General features: G+C 50.1%; 8 protein-coding genes across 8 annotated transcripts; 5 read left to right on the plus strand and 3 right to left on the minus strand.

Moving 5' to 3' along the window:
* Positions 1-121: 121 nt before the first annotated feature.
* On the minus strand, positions 122-1,579 carry AtWU_03380 (flavoprotein NADH-dependent oxidoreductase; the record flags this gene model as incomplete). Its single annotated transcript, XM_035498492.1, has 5 exons — positions 122-268; positions 325-802; positions 857-886; positions 953-1,184; positions 1,264-1,579. 5 exons carry the CDS (start codon positions 1,577-1,579, stop codon positions 122-124), a joined length of 1,203 nt encoding a protein of 400 aa, XP_035354385.1.
* Positions 1,580-2,154: 575 nt separating this feature from the next.
* AtWU_03381 (DUF521 domain protein) lies at positions 2,155-3,945 on the plus strand (the record flags this gene model as incomplete). Its single annotated transcript, XM_035498493.1, has 1 exon — positions 2,155-3,945. The coding sequence occupies one exon, from the start codon at positions 2,155-2,157 to the stop codon at positions 3,943-3,945; it is 1,791 nt and encodes a 596-aa protein (XP_035354386.1).
* Positions 3,946-4,384: 439 nt separating this feature from the next.
* AtWU_03382 (putative haloalkanoic acid dehalogenase) lies at positions 4,385-5,098 on the plus strand (the record flags this gene model as incomplete). Its single annotated transcript, XM_035498494.1, has 1 exon — positions 4,385-5,098. One exon carries the CDS (start codon positions 4,385-4,387, stop codon positions 5,096-5,098), a length of 714 nt encoding a protein of 237 aa, XP_035354387.1.
* A 307-nt stretch (positions 5,099-5,405) lies between these two features.
* On the plus strand, positions 5,406-6,614 carry AtWU_03383 (putative proline racemase; the record flags this gene model as incomplete). Its single annotated transcript, XM_035498495.1, has 1 exon — positions 5,406-6,614. The coding sequence occupies one exon, from the start codon at positions 5,406-5,408 to the stop codon at positions 6,612-6,614; it is 1,209 nt and encodes a 402-aa protein (XP_035354388.1).
* Positions 6,615-7,370: 756 nt separating this feature from the next.
* Positions 7,371-11,305, plus strand: AtWU_03384 (purine and uridine phosphorylase; the record flags this gene model as incomplete). The annotated part of the gene is made up of 5 exons (XM_035498496.1): positions 7,371-8,376; positions 8,435-9,251; positions 9,304-10,298; positions 10,376-11,208; positions 11,264-11,305. 5 exons carry the CDS (start codon positions 7,371-7,373, stop codon positions 11,303-11,305), a joined length of 3,693 nt encoding a protein of 1,230 aa, XP_035354389.1.
* Positions 11,306-11,948: 643 nt separating this feature from the next.
* Positions 11,949-13,292, plus strand: AtWU_03385 (kinesin family protein; the record flags this gene model as incomplete). The annotated part of the gene is made up of 1 exon (XM_035498497.1): positions 11,949-13,292. The coding sequence occupies one exon, from the start codon at positions 11,949-11,951 to the stop codon at positions 13,290-13,292; it is 1,344 nt and encodes a 447-aa protein (XP_035354390.1).
* A 164-nt stretch (positions 13,293-13,456) lies between these two features.
* Positions 13,457-14,975, minus strand: AtWU_03386 (aminotransferase family protein; the record flags this gene model as incomplete). The annotated part of the gene is made up of 3 exons (XM_035498498.1): positions 13,457-14,150; positions 14,218-14,809; positions 14,885-14,975. The coding sequence occupies 3 exons, from the start codon at positions 14,973-14,975 to the stop codon at positions 13,457-13,459; spliced, it is 1,377 nt and encodes a 458-aa protein (XP_035354391.1).
* A 416-nt stretch (positions 14,976-15,391) lies between these two features.
* On the minus strand, positions 15,392-17,185 carry AtWU_03387 (alpha/beta-hydrolase; the record flags this gene model as incomplete). Its single annotated transcript, XM_035498499.1, has 4 exons — positions 15,392-16,284; positions 16,346-16,572; positions 16,647-16,932; positions 16,993-17,185. 4 exons carry the CDS (start codon positions 17,183-17,185, stop codon positions 15,392-15,394), a joined length of 1,599 nt encoding a protein of 532 aa, XP_035354392.1.
* Positions 17,186-19,366: the final 2,181 nt, after the last annotated feature.

Consider the following 19,366-nt stretch of genomic DNA (forward strand, 5'->3'; position numbering starts at 1 on the left):
GTGCTGGTATTTGTGTTTTAGACAACTCCCTTCTTTCTCCTTGGCTGTTATGTAGGTTGTAGCATGGGATAATTGTCATCACCGTTCTCCGACGCACCTCCGTGAACTAGGAGGGAGTTGTCTAACCGGCAATACCCTCACCCTCCCTTCCAAATGACGGCCAATCATTGTAATTCTCATTGGGATCCTGGAATGGTCCATAGTTCACTTTACCACCGCGAGTGTTTGAGGCAAGAGGAGCACCTTTCTTAATCCGGCTTATGAGATCCTGGATTCCTCCATGTAAGCTAGTGCCAAAGCTCACGAACGCTATTGTCAACCCACCGGATTGTAAATAAATGGCCGTGCAAATGTCACGAGGTCAATCTTCTCTTTTTGCAACAGACTTCTTGCCTCCTCTACCGTGTACTCGTGGTTCACCATGAGCATAGTGCGACTTCCAGGATACTTAATGAGAGCGCCAAAGTCCGTCAGAGGCTCGTACTTTGGAGGCAATTCTTTCCCATGAGACCTGGGTTGGGACCTGAAATAGTCATCGGTTTCCCGCCCCACATCACAGCCTCGACGCGATAAGTTGATGAAAGCGAGATTGCGACGCATTAGCTCCTCGATGAAGTATGTGTAGGTCTCTTTCATTTCTTCGTATGAGATCATGGTGTCATTATAGTCATCTGTAGGGCAGATCTTGATCCCAACTGTTCGAGGCCCCCAGACCTCAATGATGGCATCGAGTACTTCGAGCGGGAAACGGCAGCGATTCTCAACAGAACCACCATATTGGTCAGTGCGTGTATTAGAATGCCTAGATAACAGATAAGCTCGTGAAGCATGCATTATGTAGAGGGATATCGCTTACGAGCACAGGAAGTTGTGTAGAAGATACCCGCTAGCCAGCCGCAGTGTCAGTTCCGATGGCCGTATCCACGAAGGGTCGCCTTTCTTGCATACTTACCCTTGTGCTAGTAGCTCAATTCCATCAAATCCAGCAGACTTGGCCAAGCTGACAGAGTGCCGAAATTGTTCAACAATGACTCTCGGGTCATCGATTTCGGTGATGTTATGAGTGTGGCCTTGAAGTCCCTCCAATGTACGATATTTTCCGCCCTTGGCAGGTATCTTGGATGGTGCATATACTGGATATCCTGATTCTTTCAACATCGGCATATTGTCATTCTGGATGCGTCCTATATGTCATATATACTCTACAGTCAGGAACCTCACTCTCTTACCAGGACGACGAAAACATGAATTGGCAGGACTCACCTGGATGCCATGGCTGGAAGAGAATCTTTCCCCCAACCTTGTGCACCTCGCTTGTCACCTTGGCCCAAGCATCTGAATGGTCTTGGTTGTACATTACAGGCGCGTGGGGCCATTCGGCACCGTTCAGGCTGATAAAGGTGCCCTCTGCGACGATAAGCCCGGCGCCGTCCCGCGCTCGGTCGGTGTAATGTTTGATGTTCGCATGGGTCGGCTTATTTCCATCGGTGCATCGATTTCGCGTCATGGACCCCATGCAAACGCGATTGCGCAATTGAATCCCATCCCCGAGGATGACTGGCTCGAGAAGCTCCGCCATTGTAAAGCTCTCGACGATTAGCGAATGACTGCAGGAAAGGGTAGCTTGGTGATAAGAGTAACCTTGAAAAGACGCCAGATGCACATGCTAATTTATATCCGCATTCTGTCCAGAATGAGGTCACGCCACTCTGTTTGTTAGGTGAAATCTGCTTGCTTGGAAGGCGATAATCGCGGAAAATGAATTCAGTCCGCATCTTGCAGGCTCACTCTCGCGTATATATCATCATGGCTATCAGCCGAGACCACATGGGAGATACATGATATCATTTCTGTTATTTTTCTGTACTAACTTATTGCTACTCTGTATACATTCTCGCTGAAATGTTATCATGGTCGACATTGCACTGTGGAACATGAGAATATTTACTATGAAGTAAAACTAGTCCTCGGATGACCTTCCCGAGCGGGTAACTGGTTATCGATGGCCTGAGGCTACTATCGCGGCCTCCTTTGCCGAATCACCGAACCAGAGATTCCCCCAGCTTTGGCCATCCTCGTCATTGGCATGGTCCTCGTTGTTACTCAAAAAACATCGTCCGACCAAATGAATGACTTCTGCGGTACGATCTTAAAATGACACCTCTTCTTACAAGCATGTCCCCTCCGCCCCTCTGCCATGGAGTCGCCCACGTGAAAGGAACGGCTTCTGGAAGGCTGATTGCCAGCCACGTGGAGTTGAGTTTCTGGGGTGGCGTCGACCCCCAAACAGGCCGGGTTATTGACCAACACCACCCCTTGAATGGCCACTCTCTGGAAGGTCGCATCCTCGCCATTCCAGGTGGTCGTGGGTCCTGCTCGGGCAGCGGGGTGATGCTTGAACTCCTACTCAACAACCGCGGACCCAAGGCAATACTCTTTGAGCGCCGCGAGGAGATCCTCACCCTGGGGGTAATGGTCGCGGAGGAGATGTTCGGCAGGGCAATTCCAGTGATAACACTGAATGCAGACGACTTTCAACGGGTGCTGGAACTGCATGATACTTACATCACGGTCGGTGGTGGTTACATCTTCGACAAAGAGTTACCCAGGACATTGCATGAACTGCCTGACTGTCACTCCAAAACACCATTGGTGCTGACCACAAAGGTGCAACTGTCCGATGTTGATAGAGCATTGATTCAGGGCGAATATGGAGAAGCTGCTCTCGTGGCCATGCGGATCGTTCTGCGAATGTCCGAATTATTAGAGGCTCGCGAATTGATCTCGGTCACCCAGGTCCATGTCGATGGCTGTATCTATACCGGACCTGGATCGCTAATGTTTGCAGAAAGGCTGCGCGATCTGGGAGGTCAGGTCCTTGTTCCGACCACCTTGAACTCTATCTCTGTCGACCAGAAGCGATGGCGCGCTCAAGGCGTAGATGTGGCGTTTGGGGAAGCGGCCGACCGGTTGGCCAAAACGTATATTGACATGGGTGCGCGGCCAACTTTTACATGCAGCCCCTACCAGCTGGACAGCGCCCCTAAACTTGGAGATCAAATTGCTTGGGCAGAATCTAATGCCGTGGTGTATGCCAACAGTGTGCTTGGGGCGCGTACTATGAAGTATCCCGACTTCCTCGATATCGCCATTGCTCTCACTGGCCGCGCCCCTAAAGGAGGACCGCATATTGATACGAACCGCCAAGCTACATTGATTGTTCGGTTACTAGACACCGAGAACTTGCATGTCGATGACTCCTTCTATCCAGTCCTCGGGTATCATGTAGGGACCCTGGCAACCAATCAGATCCCGGTGATCGTGGGCCTTGAATCCCTGGCCCCGAATCGGGATGACCTCAAGGCGTTTGGGGCCGCATTTGCGACTGTCTCAAGTGCCCCGATGTTCCACATGGTCGGTATTACACCGGAGGCAAAGACCATAGAAGCCACCATCCGACCTGGAACCCACCCACCTTGTCTGGATGTGAAGGTGGAGGAGCTGACACCTTGTTGGGATACACTGAACACTGCATCAGACGCCCAAACCGTGGATCTCATTTCTCTTGGTAACCCACATTTCTCACTGAGAGAAATTCGACGGTTAGCTACCCTATGCCAGGGGCGTACGAAATGCGAGGGGGTGGCGGTGATGGTAACCTGTAGTCGGGCGACATACGGCTTGGCTGATCAAGCCGGGCTTGTCCAGGAGCTGGAGAGGTTTGGTGTCCAATTCATCACTGATACCTGCTGGTGCATGATTGCAGAACCCATTATTCCACGGTCGCTCAATGCAATCATGACGAACTCTGGGAAATACGCCCATTATGGCCCTGGACTCACGGGGCGGAATTTCTACCTGGGCAGCTTAGCCCGGTGCGTTGAGACTGCCTGCCAGGGGCGGCCAGCTGACCATTACCCGTCCTGGATGAAGAACATTATTTGATTCCGTTAGATCTTGCTGGCATGCTGACCATGCACAACGCCCCTCTCAACAATGTCTTGAACCCTGGCTTCGTCTGTGATGCCTGAGGCATAAATCCCTCGGTCGGCGACAGCCACCTGACCCACTCGGGTGAAGGTACCCGGAGTGGATGGAATGGAATTCTTTCACTTTCTGGTGGTGCAGTAAAAAAGCCAAAAGTCTCTGGAAGAAGGGATTTCCTCAGACAACGCCATGGCTCCGACCGGAGCGGATCCTGTTGCCGGAAAGGGACCCCGACCTTTTGGCTGATAAGAAAGGCGACCGGCTGGAGGGACATCCATCACCCGTTCCAACCCCGCCTGGTGATTTCTTCAGAGTATAAATTAGTACTGAATTCCACCAACTCTCTGTCTCCAGTCACATCATTCGTCTTTCACCATCAACATTCGAGTTTTCAGACATGTCGCAACTCTCCAACTACCGTCTCCTCAGCTTCGATGTCTATGGCACTCTAGTCGACTGGGAAGGTGGCATCCTGGCCGCCTTCCAACCCAGTCTCGACAAATCCAACGCCCACTTCACCCGCGAACACCTCCTCACTGTGTACCATGACTTGGAGCGCGCGCAACAAGCACAGACCCCCGACATGCCGTACTCGCAACTCCTCGCCACCATCCATCCTCAGTGGACCGAGCGCCTCGGGCTGCCTCAACCGTCAGAAGAGGAAAGCCGCCAGTTTGGAGAATCCATCGGCAACTGGCCCGCCTTCCCGGACACCGTCGATGCATTAAAGCGACTGGCCAAGAAGTACAAGCTGGTAGTGCTGTCCAACGTCGACCGCGCTTCCTTTGCCAAATCAAATGCTGGCAGCTTGCAGGGATTTCCCTTTGATCTCATCGTCACTGCACAAGATGTGGGGTCTTACAAGCCGGATCTCCGGAACTTCGAATATCTGCTTAAGGCAGTCAAGGAGCACTTTGACATCGAGCCTGCGCAGGTCCTGCAAACCGCGCAGAGCCAGTTCCATGACCACCACCCAGCACGCAAGATGGGGTTGAAGTCCGTGTGGATTGAGCGACCAGGGGCAACAATGGGGAATCTTTCAGAGACAGTCTATGACTGGCAGTTTGATACCTTGGGGGAGATGGCTGATGCGGTCGAGAAGGGATTGTAGACTAGCGAGTTCGCCGTGTTTTATGTTCAAGGATCTTTGATGGACTATATAATAGAACGAAATAGGATTTCCCAATGAGCGTCATGTCCAATAAGTCCGAGCAAGACAGCATGCACAAAGCATGTTCTGTACTAGTAAAGCCTGATAACCGGCTAAGTGGCGCCTGTGAATCGGGCCGCAGCCCACCCCGCGCCAGTCTCGGGATGCCAGCCGAAGCCAATCATTACTTATTGCCCATGTATCCCTCCAGTTGCAGTGGTCCTATTCATCACAGGTTAGCCTAACACTAAACTCTGGCACTCCCACTATGGATTTAGCCCACACTCTAGAGTCCGCCTCCAGCGGCGAAGTCATCAAATGCATCGACATGCACACAACCGGCGAGCCCACCCGCATTGTCTACGCGGGGTTTCCTCCCCTCAGCGGGACATTGCTCTCCCAGCGCGACCAAGCCCGGGACCAATATGACCACCTTCGCAAGCGAATCATGCTTGAGCCTCGCGGCCACTACGACATGTACGGTGCCATTCTCCGACCAACCACTGAACTGGTCGAATCCGGTGAAGCTCACATCGGTGTTCTGTTCACCCACAACGGAGGCTTCTCCACCATGTGTGGCCACGCAACCATCGCACTGGGTCGATTCCTTGTCGATACCCATGATGTGACTGTTTTTCCGAAGGGAAATGAGTTGGTAGTAGACGCTGCGTCGCAAACAGTTGTCGTCAACTTGCATGCGCCGTGCGGATTGGTTCGCATCACCGTCCCGATCAAGGACACGACCGATGGGATCAAGTCCGATCCGTCGCGCGCGGTCTCGTTCCTGTCCACACCAGGTTATGCTGCTGCGACCAACCTTACTATTTCTATTCCACCTGAGATTCGATGGACCGAGCTTGAAGGGCGTGAGAGCATCACCCTTGATGTCAGCTATGGAGGGGCATTCTACGCGTTGATTAAAATGCACGAGCTGGGATTCGCATCCACGGGACTGAGAAAGGTCGATCTTGATTCACTATCACAGGTGATGAAAAGACTAAAAGCGCACTTTGAAACCCATCCTGATATTCTGGCTGCCTGCCAGCATCCAGAAGACGGGAGACTATCGTACCTATACTCCATCATGCTGGTGGACACGAATGTCGGACATAAGCCAGACGGCGTAGCTGGAGCTGAGACTGGACTGTGTTTCTTCGCTGATAATCAGATCGATCGGTCGCCCACAGGCTCATGTGTCACGGCTCGCATGGCGCTGGCGCATGCGAAGGGCGAGAGAGCGGTCGGCCAGCGATGGGCTTACAACTCGATTGTCTCCAATCACTTTCAGACGGGCGCGTTTGAGGCTGAGATTGTAGAGACGGGATTGCGGGTGGAGGGTGGAAATGCTCCGGCCAAGGATGCGGTGGTGGTGCGCGTGGAGGGGAGGGCATACTACACGGGCACGTCGACTTTTATGGTTGAAGAGGGAGATGTTACGAGTCATAGTGGGTTTGTGATGAGTGATATGACAGTGTAGCTTTTGAAGCGAATATGAGGGAATGTGACCTAAATATTGACCAGTATGAGCTGGATGTCAGCAAAATATCACTATACACATAGATGTCAGGTTTCCTGGAAATTGGCATTCAATAACAGTTAGAAACTATTTTAAACATTGAGTGAAACTCTGGGCAAAAAACCCTTTCGTCGACAGCTTAGAGTAAGCTCATTTTCAAAGTACCCTGGCGGCATTGCTCTGTCTTGTGGACGGGACCAGGATCACCAAACCCTTGACCGTCAGGGCATATCAGACTGTTTCTCATCTGCCATTCATGAACGACGTGTCATATAGCTCGGGTCGAATTGGCAAACACCTCTTCGTGTTAGACCACCTGTCTGGGGAGCAAGACGGGGCTTTTGCAGTGAGCACAGTTGCAAACCAAGTGATTCCTTTGGAAAATTGCCAATGTAAGGCTGTGGGAGTTTTCCCCCCAGCCTTGTCAGTGCGGCTGAGCTGCGCCCCCACGGCTACCCCCCACCCTACCCTACCCCACTGCAACAAGAAGCAGTCGCTTTCCCTTTATCTTACCCCAGGTCTCGTCGTCCATACCATTTTCCTTTCGAGAAGTCCGCCATTCATCACTGTACGCTATATCCTGTTTTCTTATATTTGAGCATCGAAGCGTCGCGACGTCACCCTGAATGCCACATCAGCTCCCCGGTTCCAGGTTCAGAATACGCTCGAAGGCACGAATGGTCCTTTGTTATGGAAAACCCACAGACCGACCCCAATATGCCGTCGAGGCAGAATGGCTTTAGCGGTGACAACAAACTTGCTACCAACAAGGCACTGACCTCCAGTGTCGACGACAATCCTCGTGCAACAAAACTAGAACACAACAGTTACACAGTCGGGTGGGTATGTGCGCTGCCAAAGGAGCAGACGGCTGCGACAGCAATGCTAGATGAAATCCATCCACATCTACCAAAACCACCAAGCGACCCTAATACTTACACCTTGGGGTGCATCGGGAGGCACAACATCGTTATAGCCTGCTTACCGAAAGGCCAGTACGGCACGAATTCAGCATCGGCGGTTGCAACTCGGATGGTAGGCACTTTCCCATCCATTAAGGTTGGCCTCCTGGTTGGTATTGGCGGCGGCATTCCACCAAAGGTCAGACTCGGGGACGTCGTGGTCGGTACGCCCGTTGGTCAGTGTTCAGGGGTGGTCCAGTGGGATCTGGGCAAAGCAGAAGCAGAGGGTGGCTTCAAAAGAACCGGCGTACTGAATAACCCCCCGACGGCACTGCTGACGGCATTGACGAAGCTGGAAACGATGCATGAGATGAGTGGACCCAAGATCTATCAGTATCTGGATGATATGGGGCAGAAATGGCCTAGACTTATGCCAAAGTATACCAGATGTGATTCTCTTGTGGATCCTTTGTCCGGTTCCGACAATTGCGCTAGAGAAAGCCAACACGGAGAAGGACATGTGCACTACGGTTTAATAGCGTCCGGTAACCAGGTTATCAAGGACGCACATTTCCGTGATAATCTAAACAAGAGCCTCGGCGGGAATGTGTTGTGTGTTGAAATGGAAGCAGCTGGGTTGATGAACAACTTTCCTTGTGTTGTGATCCGGGGTATTTGCGATTATGCGGACTCAGATAAGACTAAATCTTGGCAAGAGTATGCTGCAGCTGTTTCAGCGGCGTATGCAAAGGAGCTTCTGGAGTATGTCCAGCCAAGTGATGTTGATGGGGAGCGCCCAGTGAAAGACATGCTTGGCGACGGTTAGTTATCCCAAGACCACATGTCAAGTTCAAAGCTGTTTTCTAATGGGCCCCATAGTCTTGGAGTGTGTATCGAGAACCGAGACTAACGTTGAAACAATGAAGTCGAACTTCGACAGAAAAGGGGAACTTGATATCCTTGAATGGCTTACACCGATCGACTACGGTCCTCAACACAGTGACATCTTAAGGAGACGACAGTCAGGGACTGCGCAGTGGTTCTTAGACTCTGCAATATACCAGGCATGGATAAGCTCAAACAAGCAGAGATTATTCTGTCCCGGTATTCCCGGCGCAGGAAAAACAATATTGACGGCAGCAGTCATTGATGACATTGCTGCCCGATTCCTACATGACAAATCCATTGGAATTGCGTATGTCTACTGTGACTTCCGCCGGAAAAACGAGCAAAGCGCGGAAGGCTTAATAACAAGTCTCCTAAAGCAATTGAGCCAATGCAGGCCTTTCCTCCCAGAAATCGTGCGCAGCCTCTATGATCGTCATAGACATAGACGGACCCGACCAGAATTCGACGAAATTGCAACGACACTCCGATCTGTGGGTGCTATGTACTCGAGAGTCTTTATTATAATCGATGCGCTCGATGAATGTCAGACATCTAATGACTGTCGAACAAGATTTATCAAGGAGATTCTGAACTTCCAGGCAACGTGCGGTGCAAATACTTTTGCCACTTCAAGATTCATTCCGCAGATCACTGAGAGATTCAACGACTGCATGACACTGGAAATCCGTGCACATGATCAAGATGTTCGTGAATATTTGAGGAGTAGGATATTGCAATGTGAATCAAGGCTGTTAGCCTCTCACAGTGAAGAGATTCAAACTGAAATCACGAAAGCTGTCGATGGAATGTCAGTAACTTCCCCTGTTCGAGTAGGACTGAACAACCTAACAGTTATCTAGGTTTCTGCTAGCACAGCTTCACTTCGACGCGGTGAAATCGAAAAAAACCACGAAAAGAGTAAAAGAGGCTCTGAAAGGCCTTGCAAAGGGGTCTGAAGCATACAATGATGCATACGAAGATGCGATGCAGCGAATTGAAGGGCAGGACATGGATTCCCGGAAGCTTGCACACGATGCTTTATCGTGGATCAACGGTGCAACGAGGCCGCTCAATACATTAGAACTTCAACATGCACTTGCTGTAGAAGCAGAGTCAGAATTCGACAAAGACAATATTCCGTTTCTGGATGACATCATCTCTGTCTGTGCAGGCTTGGTCACAGTTGACGAAGAAAGTGATGTCATTCGATTGGTACATTATACAGCACAAGAATTCTTCCAACGAACGTGGACCAGGTGGTTCTCAAACGCACATCACGGCATTGCGACAGCTTGTGTCACATACCTCTCTTTCAACCCCTTCAAAGCAGGCCCCTGTTCCACCGACATGGATTTTGAAGCGCGATTAGACACATACCCCCTTTTCTCCTATGCAGCGAGAAACTGGGGTCATCATGTTCGGACACAACAAACGGGAATAAGCTTGATAGTAACCTTGCTTGAAGATACACCCAGGCTTAAAGCCTGTGTGCAAGGCCTTTTCGCTCGCAAAGAATTTCCAACTCACTGGAATTATAGCCAACAGGTTCCCAAATTGTTTACAGGACTCCATCTTGCATCATACTTTGGGCTAGATAATGTGGTGCTGTACATGATTCAACAGGGGAAACAGTGTGAAGCTATCGACTCGTTTGGTCGACTCCCATTGACATGGGCAGCCTTTAATGGGTACGTGGGAGTAGCTCAGCACCTGCTGGAGAGAAGTACCAAGTCGGATTCGGAAGATAATGATGGCCGAACTTCACTAGCGTGGGCAGCATGCAATGGCCATGAGCGAGTGGTCAAACTTCTGGTTGAGAGAGGTCTTGACCTAGGCTGGAGAGATGCCTTCGGCCGTACCCACTATCATTAGCCGCCTCGAATGGTTTTGTGGGAGTGGTGAAGCTCCTAGTAGAGATTGGTTCAGATCTAGATTCTAGAGACGCAGATGATCGAACCCCTCTATCATGGGCCGCATACAAAGGTCATATAACAATCGTGCAATTGTTGCTGGAAGGTGGTGTTGATCCAGACTCCAAGGATGTGGATGGACGAACCCCTATTTCGTGGGCGGCCTACAACGGCTGCGAGGCAGTGGTACAGATCCTGCTAGTACACTCTGTTGATCCAGACTCCAAAGACGAGATTGGACGGACTCCTTTATCGTGGGCGGCAGAAAATGGCCACGAGAGAGTGGTCAAGCTCCTGATGGAGAAAGGCGTTGAAGTAACCTCAATCGATCAAACAGGTCGAACCCCGTTCGACTGGGCATCTTATTACGGTCATAAGACAGTGGTCTCACTCCTCCTGAGCGAAATTTTTCATAGGCACCCACTCGCCCTTTGTACTACCGTTGGAGCTGCTGTGAAGCAGGGTGATTCTGAGAACAACGAACCTCGAAACTCAGGTTCCTGTGCCCTCACCCCAAGCACTACATGGTCAGGTGGCCATGAAGTTCGAGGTCAAGACCAGCAGAAGCAACAACTTGGGGAGCCGAGCTTGAAGAGTGTCGGGATTACTCCAGCAAATGGTGACAGTCAAAAACGGCCACTGTCGCCGGAATTCGCCTCGCCTCAGACTGTGCCCTCCCTCCACTCTAAATGGTATTGCCGGTTGTGTCCTGAGAGAAACCGCTTGTATACATGGAGAGAAGACCTCCTACAACATATACATGCCAAACACGCCGTTCAGTTTCATTATTATTGCACTGACTCTCATTGCCCTGATGCTATTGCACGCAACCCCATTGCCAAGAGACGTGACCAAGTTCGGTATCATTATACCACGAAACATGGAAGGTGGGCAAGCAAACAAGAAATAGACTAATCCCGACAAGAAGAGCCCCATCCTCGTTTCTGTCTAATTTGCGATACATCCGTCCACTCATGGTTGGAGTTCTACGAATGCATCGCTCGCCACTGCCAGGATCAGTGCTCTTCGACTATCAGCGATGAAAAGAGTGCCTCTGGCTCACAAAAGAGAAGGAAAATCAACGATGAGCTTGGCAGGTCACTCACTGCTCCAGAACCGACACGTGACGAACATGCACTGCAAGATCTTCAGTAGCAGCTGATGCTGCTCGAGCAGCAAAACAAACGTCTATCAAAAGAAACGTAATCTTAGATGTACTCCAGTAACTCAGTGACTGGAGGGACTAGTGCATGAACCCTAAAATTATTTTTTCTAATTTAAAACGCGTAAGCAAATATTGTCGCAGATAACTATTGCCAGCTCGAGATATGACTATCGATTTATGGTTGAGAAAAAAGAGAAAATGAGCTGTAACCCGTTGTCGTGAGCACAACAGACTGGTGTGGATGTGGATCCTACGCACTGACCCGCTGACTAGGAGAGCCAGTCAAAGCCCCGTATAGCCGGCCATTTTGGAGGCAGATTGATTAGTAATATGGCTGGATACCGGCTAGACTAGTACTTCGATCGGGGCTTGAAGGCACTTTCAACCCAGCATTAAGATTCCTTCTGACTGAAAAAGAAGAGATCTGAGAATGCCGTCCATAAAAGTCTTCACTCGTTGGCGTCCTCCGCTGCCATCGGAAGCGGCTGCCCCTGAAATCACCCGAACCCAAGCCTCCAATCCCGGGCAAAACACCACGATCGCATTAACACCACCACCATCCCAGAAACTCTCTCGCCCCTGGAAAAGCGATTCAGCTTTTACCCAAATATTCAACGCAGATGACTCTAATCGAACTGTCTTCGAACATGTCGTTGCACCAACTCTCCCCAGGGTTTTAGGCGGACAAAACTGCAACTTCTTCGCCTACGGACACTCGGGCAGTGGGAAATCCCACACCATCATCGGGTATGATTTTGAGCGGCCAGACGAGTTCGGACTCTGTTTATCAGCTGCAAAAGCGCTCTACGAGCATCTATACCAGCTAAATGAGAATACCAAGGAGAATGAGACGCTTCTCTTAGGTCTCCGCATGTACGAGCTACGGAAAAACATTGCCTTTGACTTGCTCAACGACCGATGCAAGTGCCATATCCGCGAAGGCGCTGACGGGAAGACCCACGTTCGCGGGGAGACGGAAACCCTCGTCGACGGGAAAGTCCGCGTGCGGCCCATCGTCACCAAGCCATGCTTTACTTTTGAGGAGTTCCACGCTCAATTACTGGCAGGCATCCAGAGTAGGGCGACGGGCACATCGACGATCCACGATCAGAGTTCGCGTACCCACGCTGTGTTTGAGGTTGAAATTGTCACGAGAGAACTACTGGATGCGCGGGACGCCGTCGTTGAGCGCCAATCTGAACTCGTTCCGGTCGGGAAACGAGCGACCGATATCTACATCGAGGAGAATATGAAGGCCATTATCCAGACATCGGATGGCAAGTATGTTCCGAATCCGGATTACCAACTCAATCAGAAAGCGATAGATGAGGCCGAGGCAAAGAAAGCCGAATATGAGTCGCGTGTTCAGAAGGCAGAAGAGTATGTTTTAGAAGTGAAGAAGACCTGTCCCCATGCCTGCCTGGGTGGAAAGATGGTGTTTGTGGATCTTGCCGGCTCGGAGTACTGTCATGACAAGGGTTCTGTGTCCACCATGCGGACAAAACAGACTCCCCAGGAGCAGCAGGAGAGCAGACAGATCAATACTGATCTTCTTGCTCTGAAAGAAGTCATTCGGGCTATGGCCCGGAAGCAAGCCCGGATTCCGTTCCGGTCATCGCCGCTGACCATGGTTCTGCGCGAACACTTTGTCACGGGCGGCGATGATGGAGTTTCGGCGATGATCCTGACCACCTCGCCTTCGTCGGAACAGTACAACGCAACGATTGATACGCTGAAATATGGTAATTTGATTGGAATGGCCGGAGTTCGATGAGAGTCTAGGAAAGAATGACCGTTGCACTCCTTATTTATACAGCTTACATGGAATAATTACGTAGATCGGTATATATGAGATAAATCCTTTGTATGGTGCACAGCCCTCGCATACTCTGGAACATGGCTGGGAAGTTAAAAGCTTTCAGGATCTATTTCAAGCTGCTACTGAGGAATGGCCCACTTTCGCTGACACCTTTCAGTCCTGTATCGCTGGCAGAGCACTTTGAGGACTTCAGCCAACCACTCAAAGTCCTTCCGCTCGAGATAAACCTGGGCAGAAAGTCTCACCCACAGCCAGCCCCCGTGCTCAACCAGGGGAACAAATGTCCCATACTCCTCCACTAGTGTGGTTTGGAACCATCTGACCGCTGCCACAGCCTCGTCCGCTTTCAAAAGCGTAGCAGAAGAATCAGAAGCTGCCAAATCCTCCCTGAAAGTGAACGGTAACCGGATGGTGGCCATAGCGCATCGCCTGAGATTGCTCTGCTCCCCCGGTTGTAGGCCCCTTTCCTCCATAACATCTGTTCCAAGCGTCGCAGCAACAATATCGGCAGCCTCATTTGCCAATCTTTCCAGGTATCCGTAAATACGGGCTTCACCACCACAGATCGTCTCGCGGAATTCCAACGCAGCAGGAACACAGAAGTAGGGCGTATCATCATTGGTAGCGACGAATTCAAAAAGACTCTCAAATGCACTCTTTGAAGCATCATCACTCTTCATGACGGAAGGGGCCGTCGCAGGAGAGTCTTCGGACGGGATGAAGCCCCAGGAGGTGGGAATGGTGGTTCGAATCAGATGTTGGTTGCGTTTTGGGACATAAAGCACGCAGCAACTCCGGGGGACGAAAAGCCATCTATCGAGAGTTCACAGATAAGCCCAATCAAAAGAAGTAATGGGAATGAAGTTGAGCAGAAACTCACTTATGACAATTACTCGTGAAGAAATCTGGCTGCAGTTTCCCGAGATCCAACGGCAGCTGTCCAATACCGTGTGCACCATCAATCAAACTGAGAATGCCTTCTTCGCGACAAACTTCAGTGAGCCTTTCAAAGGGGAACCGCACAGCGGGTAAGCTAGTCACCACATCAAATAGAGCAAGCTTCACATTCAATCCCTCGCTCCGCGCTTCCCGAACAACCTGGAGAAAGCGCTCCACCAGGTCCTCGTGACTAATCGGCATTTCATATCGGACTTTACGAATCTGAGCGGCCCTAGATTCGATAAAGGATACAATACCCTTTTCGAGAGCGCCGTAAACGGTTTCAAAGTAGATAATGACATCATCTGACTTGAAAGGCAGGTTGTGGAGGACGGTGTTCACCCCCGTAGTTGCATTCTTGACGAAGACACACTCGCTCCGGGGAACATTCAGGAGCTTTGCGACCGCCTCCCGAGAGACATCTAGTTCTTTGGGGGTGGAGTAGCGGATGAATGGATCTGGTCGCGCCTCAACTTGATCCTGAAATTGGCGCAAGGCGGTGCGAACTGCGGCAGGATACGTTCCAAATGAGCCTGGAGTTTATCGGCGTGGTTGTGTCAATGTTTGTTACTACAACGCTCGGTAAGCTCTATAGTGGGCGTTCTTACCGTGGTTCAGATTTAGGAACTTAGGGTCGAAGAGAAATTGCTCACGCATCGTTTCCCCAAAGGGAACGACAGATGCATCACTAGAAGCCATTTTCGTGTTGTGTGGATTGGTTGATAGTGATTAACAAGGTACTATTTAGATCATTCCTTTGCGATGACTCAACTTGCGGAGATGCTGGTCGGCCTCGGCAAAACGACTGCGGCAGTATCTCTACCGCACTCGGGGCAGTAACCACTATTAGCTCGAAAGCCTAATGCCAGTATTTAGATGCAGATACCAAACGCAATTCTCTAGCTTCTAGCGCCATGCCATATTTTTACTGACAGGCACGCCTTATAACTGCTAAAGGTAGGCGGTGGGTAGGGAGAGGACACTGGAAATGAATGACAGGCGGATGGCCCATCCAACTTTTGAAATTATTGTAACATCATATAGAGGAGACCCATGTCCGGGGAAGTTCAGACATTATCAAATAAAACTGAACTCAATTATTCCGAAGTGGGAAACTAAAGAGTCTCAACGTGACCCAGCAACCACTGTAAATGGCGATACGACACACGGCCCTGATCCTGAGGCTGCTTATGCCCCGACTGATAAGTCTCCGCCCACATCAACCCGCGCTCATAGTGTTGTACGCCCATAACTCCCTGCGGCCCGTCCAACCCTCCATATCCCTCCTGAGCCTCAAATATCTCATTCCACTGGAGATCCGGCATCTTAATATCGATCGGTGTGGCAGGTGCAGACTGGAAACCCAGCTGGCCGTTCCAGGTCATGTTCTGGATGGCGAGGAGGGTTCCGTTCGTAATGATCAGATAGTCCCAGTCGCCGTTGGCAATAAGCACACGGTTGGTCGCCTCAATAACGCGCGGGAGAACCCCATCGGTGGGATTGGGTGAGTCGTCCCCTTGCTGCTCCGGACCGGGGTCGGAATCACCGCCGGCAAAGACGAGGTCAGTGCTGCAGAGCTCCCATTCCACATCCATGGGGGCGTGCAGGGCCTTTTTCACATCCGCGCGGTTGAAGTAGGTAGAAGGCGCAGGTTCATAGGCTAGGTCTGTCGGCCAGCCAAGAACGTCCCAGAGAAGTGGACACTCATCGATGACACGGTAGGGGTTGAAGCATGGGTTCGGGTTGTAAGCTTCGTAGTAGATCATGTTATAGATGTCGCACTCGGAATAATTCATGTATTTGGGAGGTTGAATGCCGCTTGGAGGGAAGGCAAAGTACTCATCGAAGTATGCTTTGTAGCCGCATTCTTCGTAGGTGGTTTCGAGCTCGTTCATGTAGGACTGGTTGAAGTTGAAGAGTGAAGCGTGCTGCTTGACGAAGGGGTAGGCAGGGAGCTCGGCTTGGATATAGTCCCATTGGCCGATGCAGGCATCGTAGAGGAGGGCTCCTAGAGAGGGTTGAAGAGTCAGGAGTAGTCCACTAAGCTTATGGGTAGATGGGGCTCGTACCGCTCAAATTGAAACGCGTGGTGTCGTTTCTATCTAGCATTGCCGACGAGATGTAAGGAACATATCGACCTGCGTAGCTCTCTCCGGTTATGAAGATGCGAAAATTCTTTATCCCATATAGGTCTTCGAACTTTGCAAAAAAGTTGAGAAAGTCGGCGGCAATCTCGACTTCGTTGGTGGCTGTAACATTGCCTACAGAAAATCCGGTTCCGACTGGTTGGTCAACCCTTAATCGCCTCAAGTTAGTCACACAGTGTACAGGCTGAATGCGTCCAAGTAGCGTCCTTGGGCAGTAGCATACCATAGCATGTTCGTCAAGTTGACCCAAGAATATTCGTTAATGACGGGTGCATAGGTACCAGGCTGCCAAGTGAACCTCCCGTTTTCCTGGAAGAAGCCTTGTTCGGAGGAACAGCCTGGCCCTCCGTTGAGGTAAACGGTAAGATCGTCCGATGGTTCGCCTATCTTAGGTTGGAAGATATAAAACAAAGATCGAGACCCATTATTGCTGTCATCGATAGGGATCGACCCTGAGTACATCTCCCCAAGATCGAAGTGCACATCAGGTAAGCTTTCCACCAAGTGGGCTATCCAGGGGTCAACATATGTCAGTCACGAATAAAGTTCAGGGCGGGTTTAACGCATACGTTTAGTCCTATTATTGAAGAAGCGGTAGTCAGAAGTGTTGCTAGACTGAGCTCTGGTGGCAGCACGATATGTTGGATGACGTTTAGAAAAATGAGCGACAGCCCGGCTTCGTTCAGATTGAGTTGCTTCTGCACCGCTGATCAACAGAAGTGCAGCAGCAATCGTCACTGCAGGTGAAGCTAAAAACCTCATTTTGGATTAAAATCAACCAACAAGATTTGACAAAAGAAGATGTTGTTCAGCGGCCAAGGGGATCAGGTCAATCTTGTACCCAACAAGAAGAATTCCTCCGTCTAACCCGATGGCTAGGGGTTGGGCCCATTTACTCCGATATTCTAGCGACGAAACAGATCCATTGAACTCAGATTATATTTTCCGATAGTTCCCATGTCATGATTGGAGCAACCAAGGCTAAAGATGGGTCTGTTCTGCATCGTACAGCGTCTTTACAGATTGGGTGCAATAGCGCACTTTTCGGCTTCCCGACCCCTGGTGGCACGGAACCGAGCAGTCAGTCCGTCTAGTCATTATTAACTAGCCAGACGCGTTTGCAGAAAAAAGAAAGTCGAAGACACTCGGTTGGCAAGGAAGTGGCTTAGACAATTTGATCAGTCCCCGCCATATAATCTAGCTGGTCGAAGACGACGCCGATCTGAACCGAGTTTGACCAACTAACGATGCAAATGGTTTTCTCTTTGTAGCGCCAAGACATGTAAGCCGGTCAATAGCCGCGGATCATGGAGCCCATCGGCGCGATTCCTTACTCAACTTTCTGGCACGAACTCCCCAATTCTTAACTTTGCTTACCAATCGAGGATATAGCATGAAGAAGGAATTTTAGGTCAATCATTCATTTAGTCTCCCTCCAATTCCTCTGTGAACAATCTGTTTGTCGTGTGCAATTTGAACATATTTATGCATGAAACTAGGTTTTGGTCACAAATAAATGTAGTTGCCTGAGAGTTAAATCCTTGGTGGATCTTTTCAGGGTCATTAGTCCTGTGTTTGTAATCAGCACGCAGCGGATGGAGCCGATTTCGCATTTCTCATTTGAGGCCGAGTCGTGATCGTAACCCTAGATTCCCCACTGGACCCTGTGCAAATGCGGTACGAAATCGACGCGCTTTCCCCAGACAAGGCACCGGAAACTGGGTAGTCCCGGTCCCTCGGGGATTTTTCGCCCGCTTAGATAATACACATAGAATCCACCTCAACGTCAAGCCAATTGTTAGGGTGACTGACTCAACCCGTACATGGTTCCTGCATTCGATCTGACGATCGGCGGCAGCGTAGCCTCTGCTACGGCAAACTTATCGGCAAACACCAAGCCGATGGGTCGATGTCAACGATCATATCAATCAGGCATCATATCAATCATATCATCCTCCGATCTCGGTTTCTCAGGGAGTTCTCGGCGCCCAAGTGGAATGCTCGAGATTGACAGGACTTGGGAGGATTGACAGTGGGTTCTTGTTGAGATGCCCAAAGGGGAAACTCGACCCCTTATCCAGAGAAGGTCGGATTATCTTCAGGAGAATAATGTTTTTATGTCTTGTTCTTTCCTTTTCCTTCATTTCAAGGATCGCTCACTTAACTCTTACTTGTTTCACATCTAATCAAAACTCGTTCAGTAAAAGGTAAAGTCCCGACAGTGTCTTTCCTTACATTCATTTTCTCGCTTCTTCATTCTCGCTCCAATTATCCCAATCATTGTAATTATCAGCGTAAGGTGGTTCCAGCTACATAGAAATCGGCATTCCCTCCTCGCGTATGTATAAAGAATTAAGACTAATGTGGTGATGAAAAGGTAGTCGTTTCAATCGGGTGGACCATACAAGATGGGCGACAATATGGGTCAGAATGTTTCTACCTGCCGCTGACATTTACCATCAAGATCAGCACTGACTACTTCTTCTAAACTCCATCATAACTCCGTAAACATCCGGGACTTTACCCCACGCAGGCCACGCGTACTCTAACCTCGACTCGGGGGGTGGGGGGCACTCGGCTGTGACCCAGTTTGAAGGGTCTAACTGTCGAGATTGGGCACCTTAGGCATTTATTTCAGATTTTCATACTTCGTCTCTTTGCTTTCCTATCCATGCTCCCTGGTTTGTTCTGGATAAATGTTGTGTTTTCTTGAAAGATGTTTCAGATTTACCTACGTGTATAGCTTCATGGAATCCAAGCCGACGAGGCTAATGAAATCAGTTGGTGGTCTGATAAAGGGGCTACGAAAATCGATTATTATATCCAATAAGTAAATCTTAGCCTGACTGGCTAGCCGAGTCCATTATTCCCGGATAACTTAACCAAAATTTTGACTTAGATACGCTTTGAATTCTGTTAGGCAGACAACATCCCGTTCCTTTG

This window comes from Aspergillus tubingensis (assembly GCF_013340325.1).
Source record: "Aspergillus tubingensis WU-2223L DNA, scaffold_5, whole genome shotgun sequence".
Lineage (NCBI taxonomy): Eukaryota > Fungi > Ascomycota > Eurotiomycetes > Eurotiales > Aspergillaceae > Aspergillus > Aspergillus tubingensis.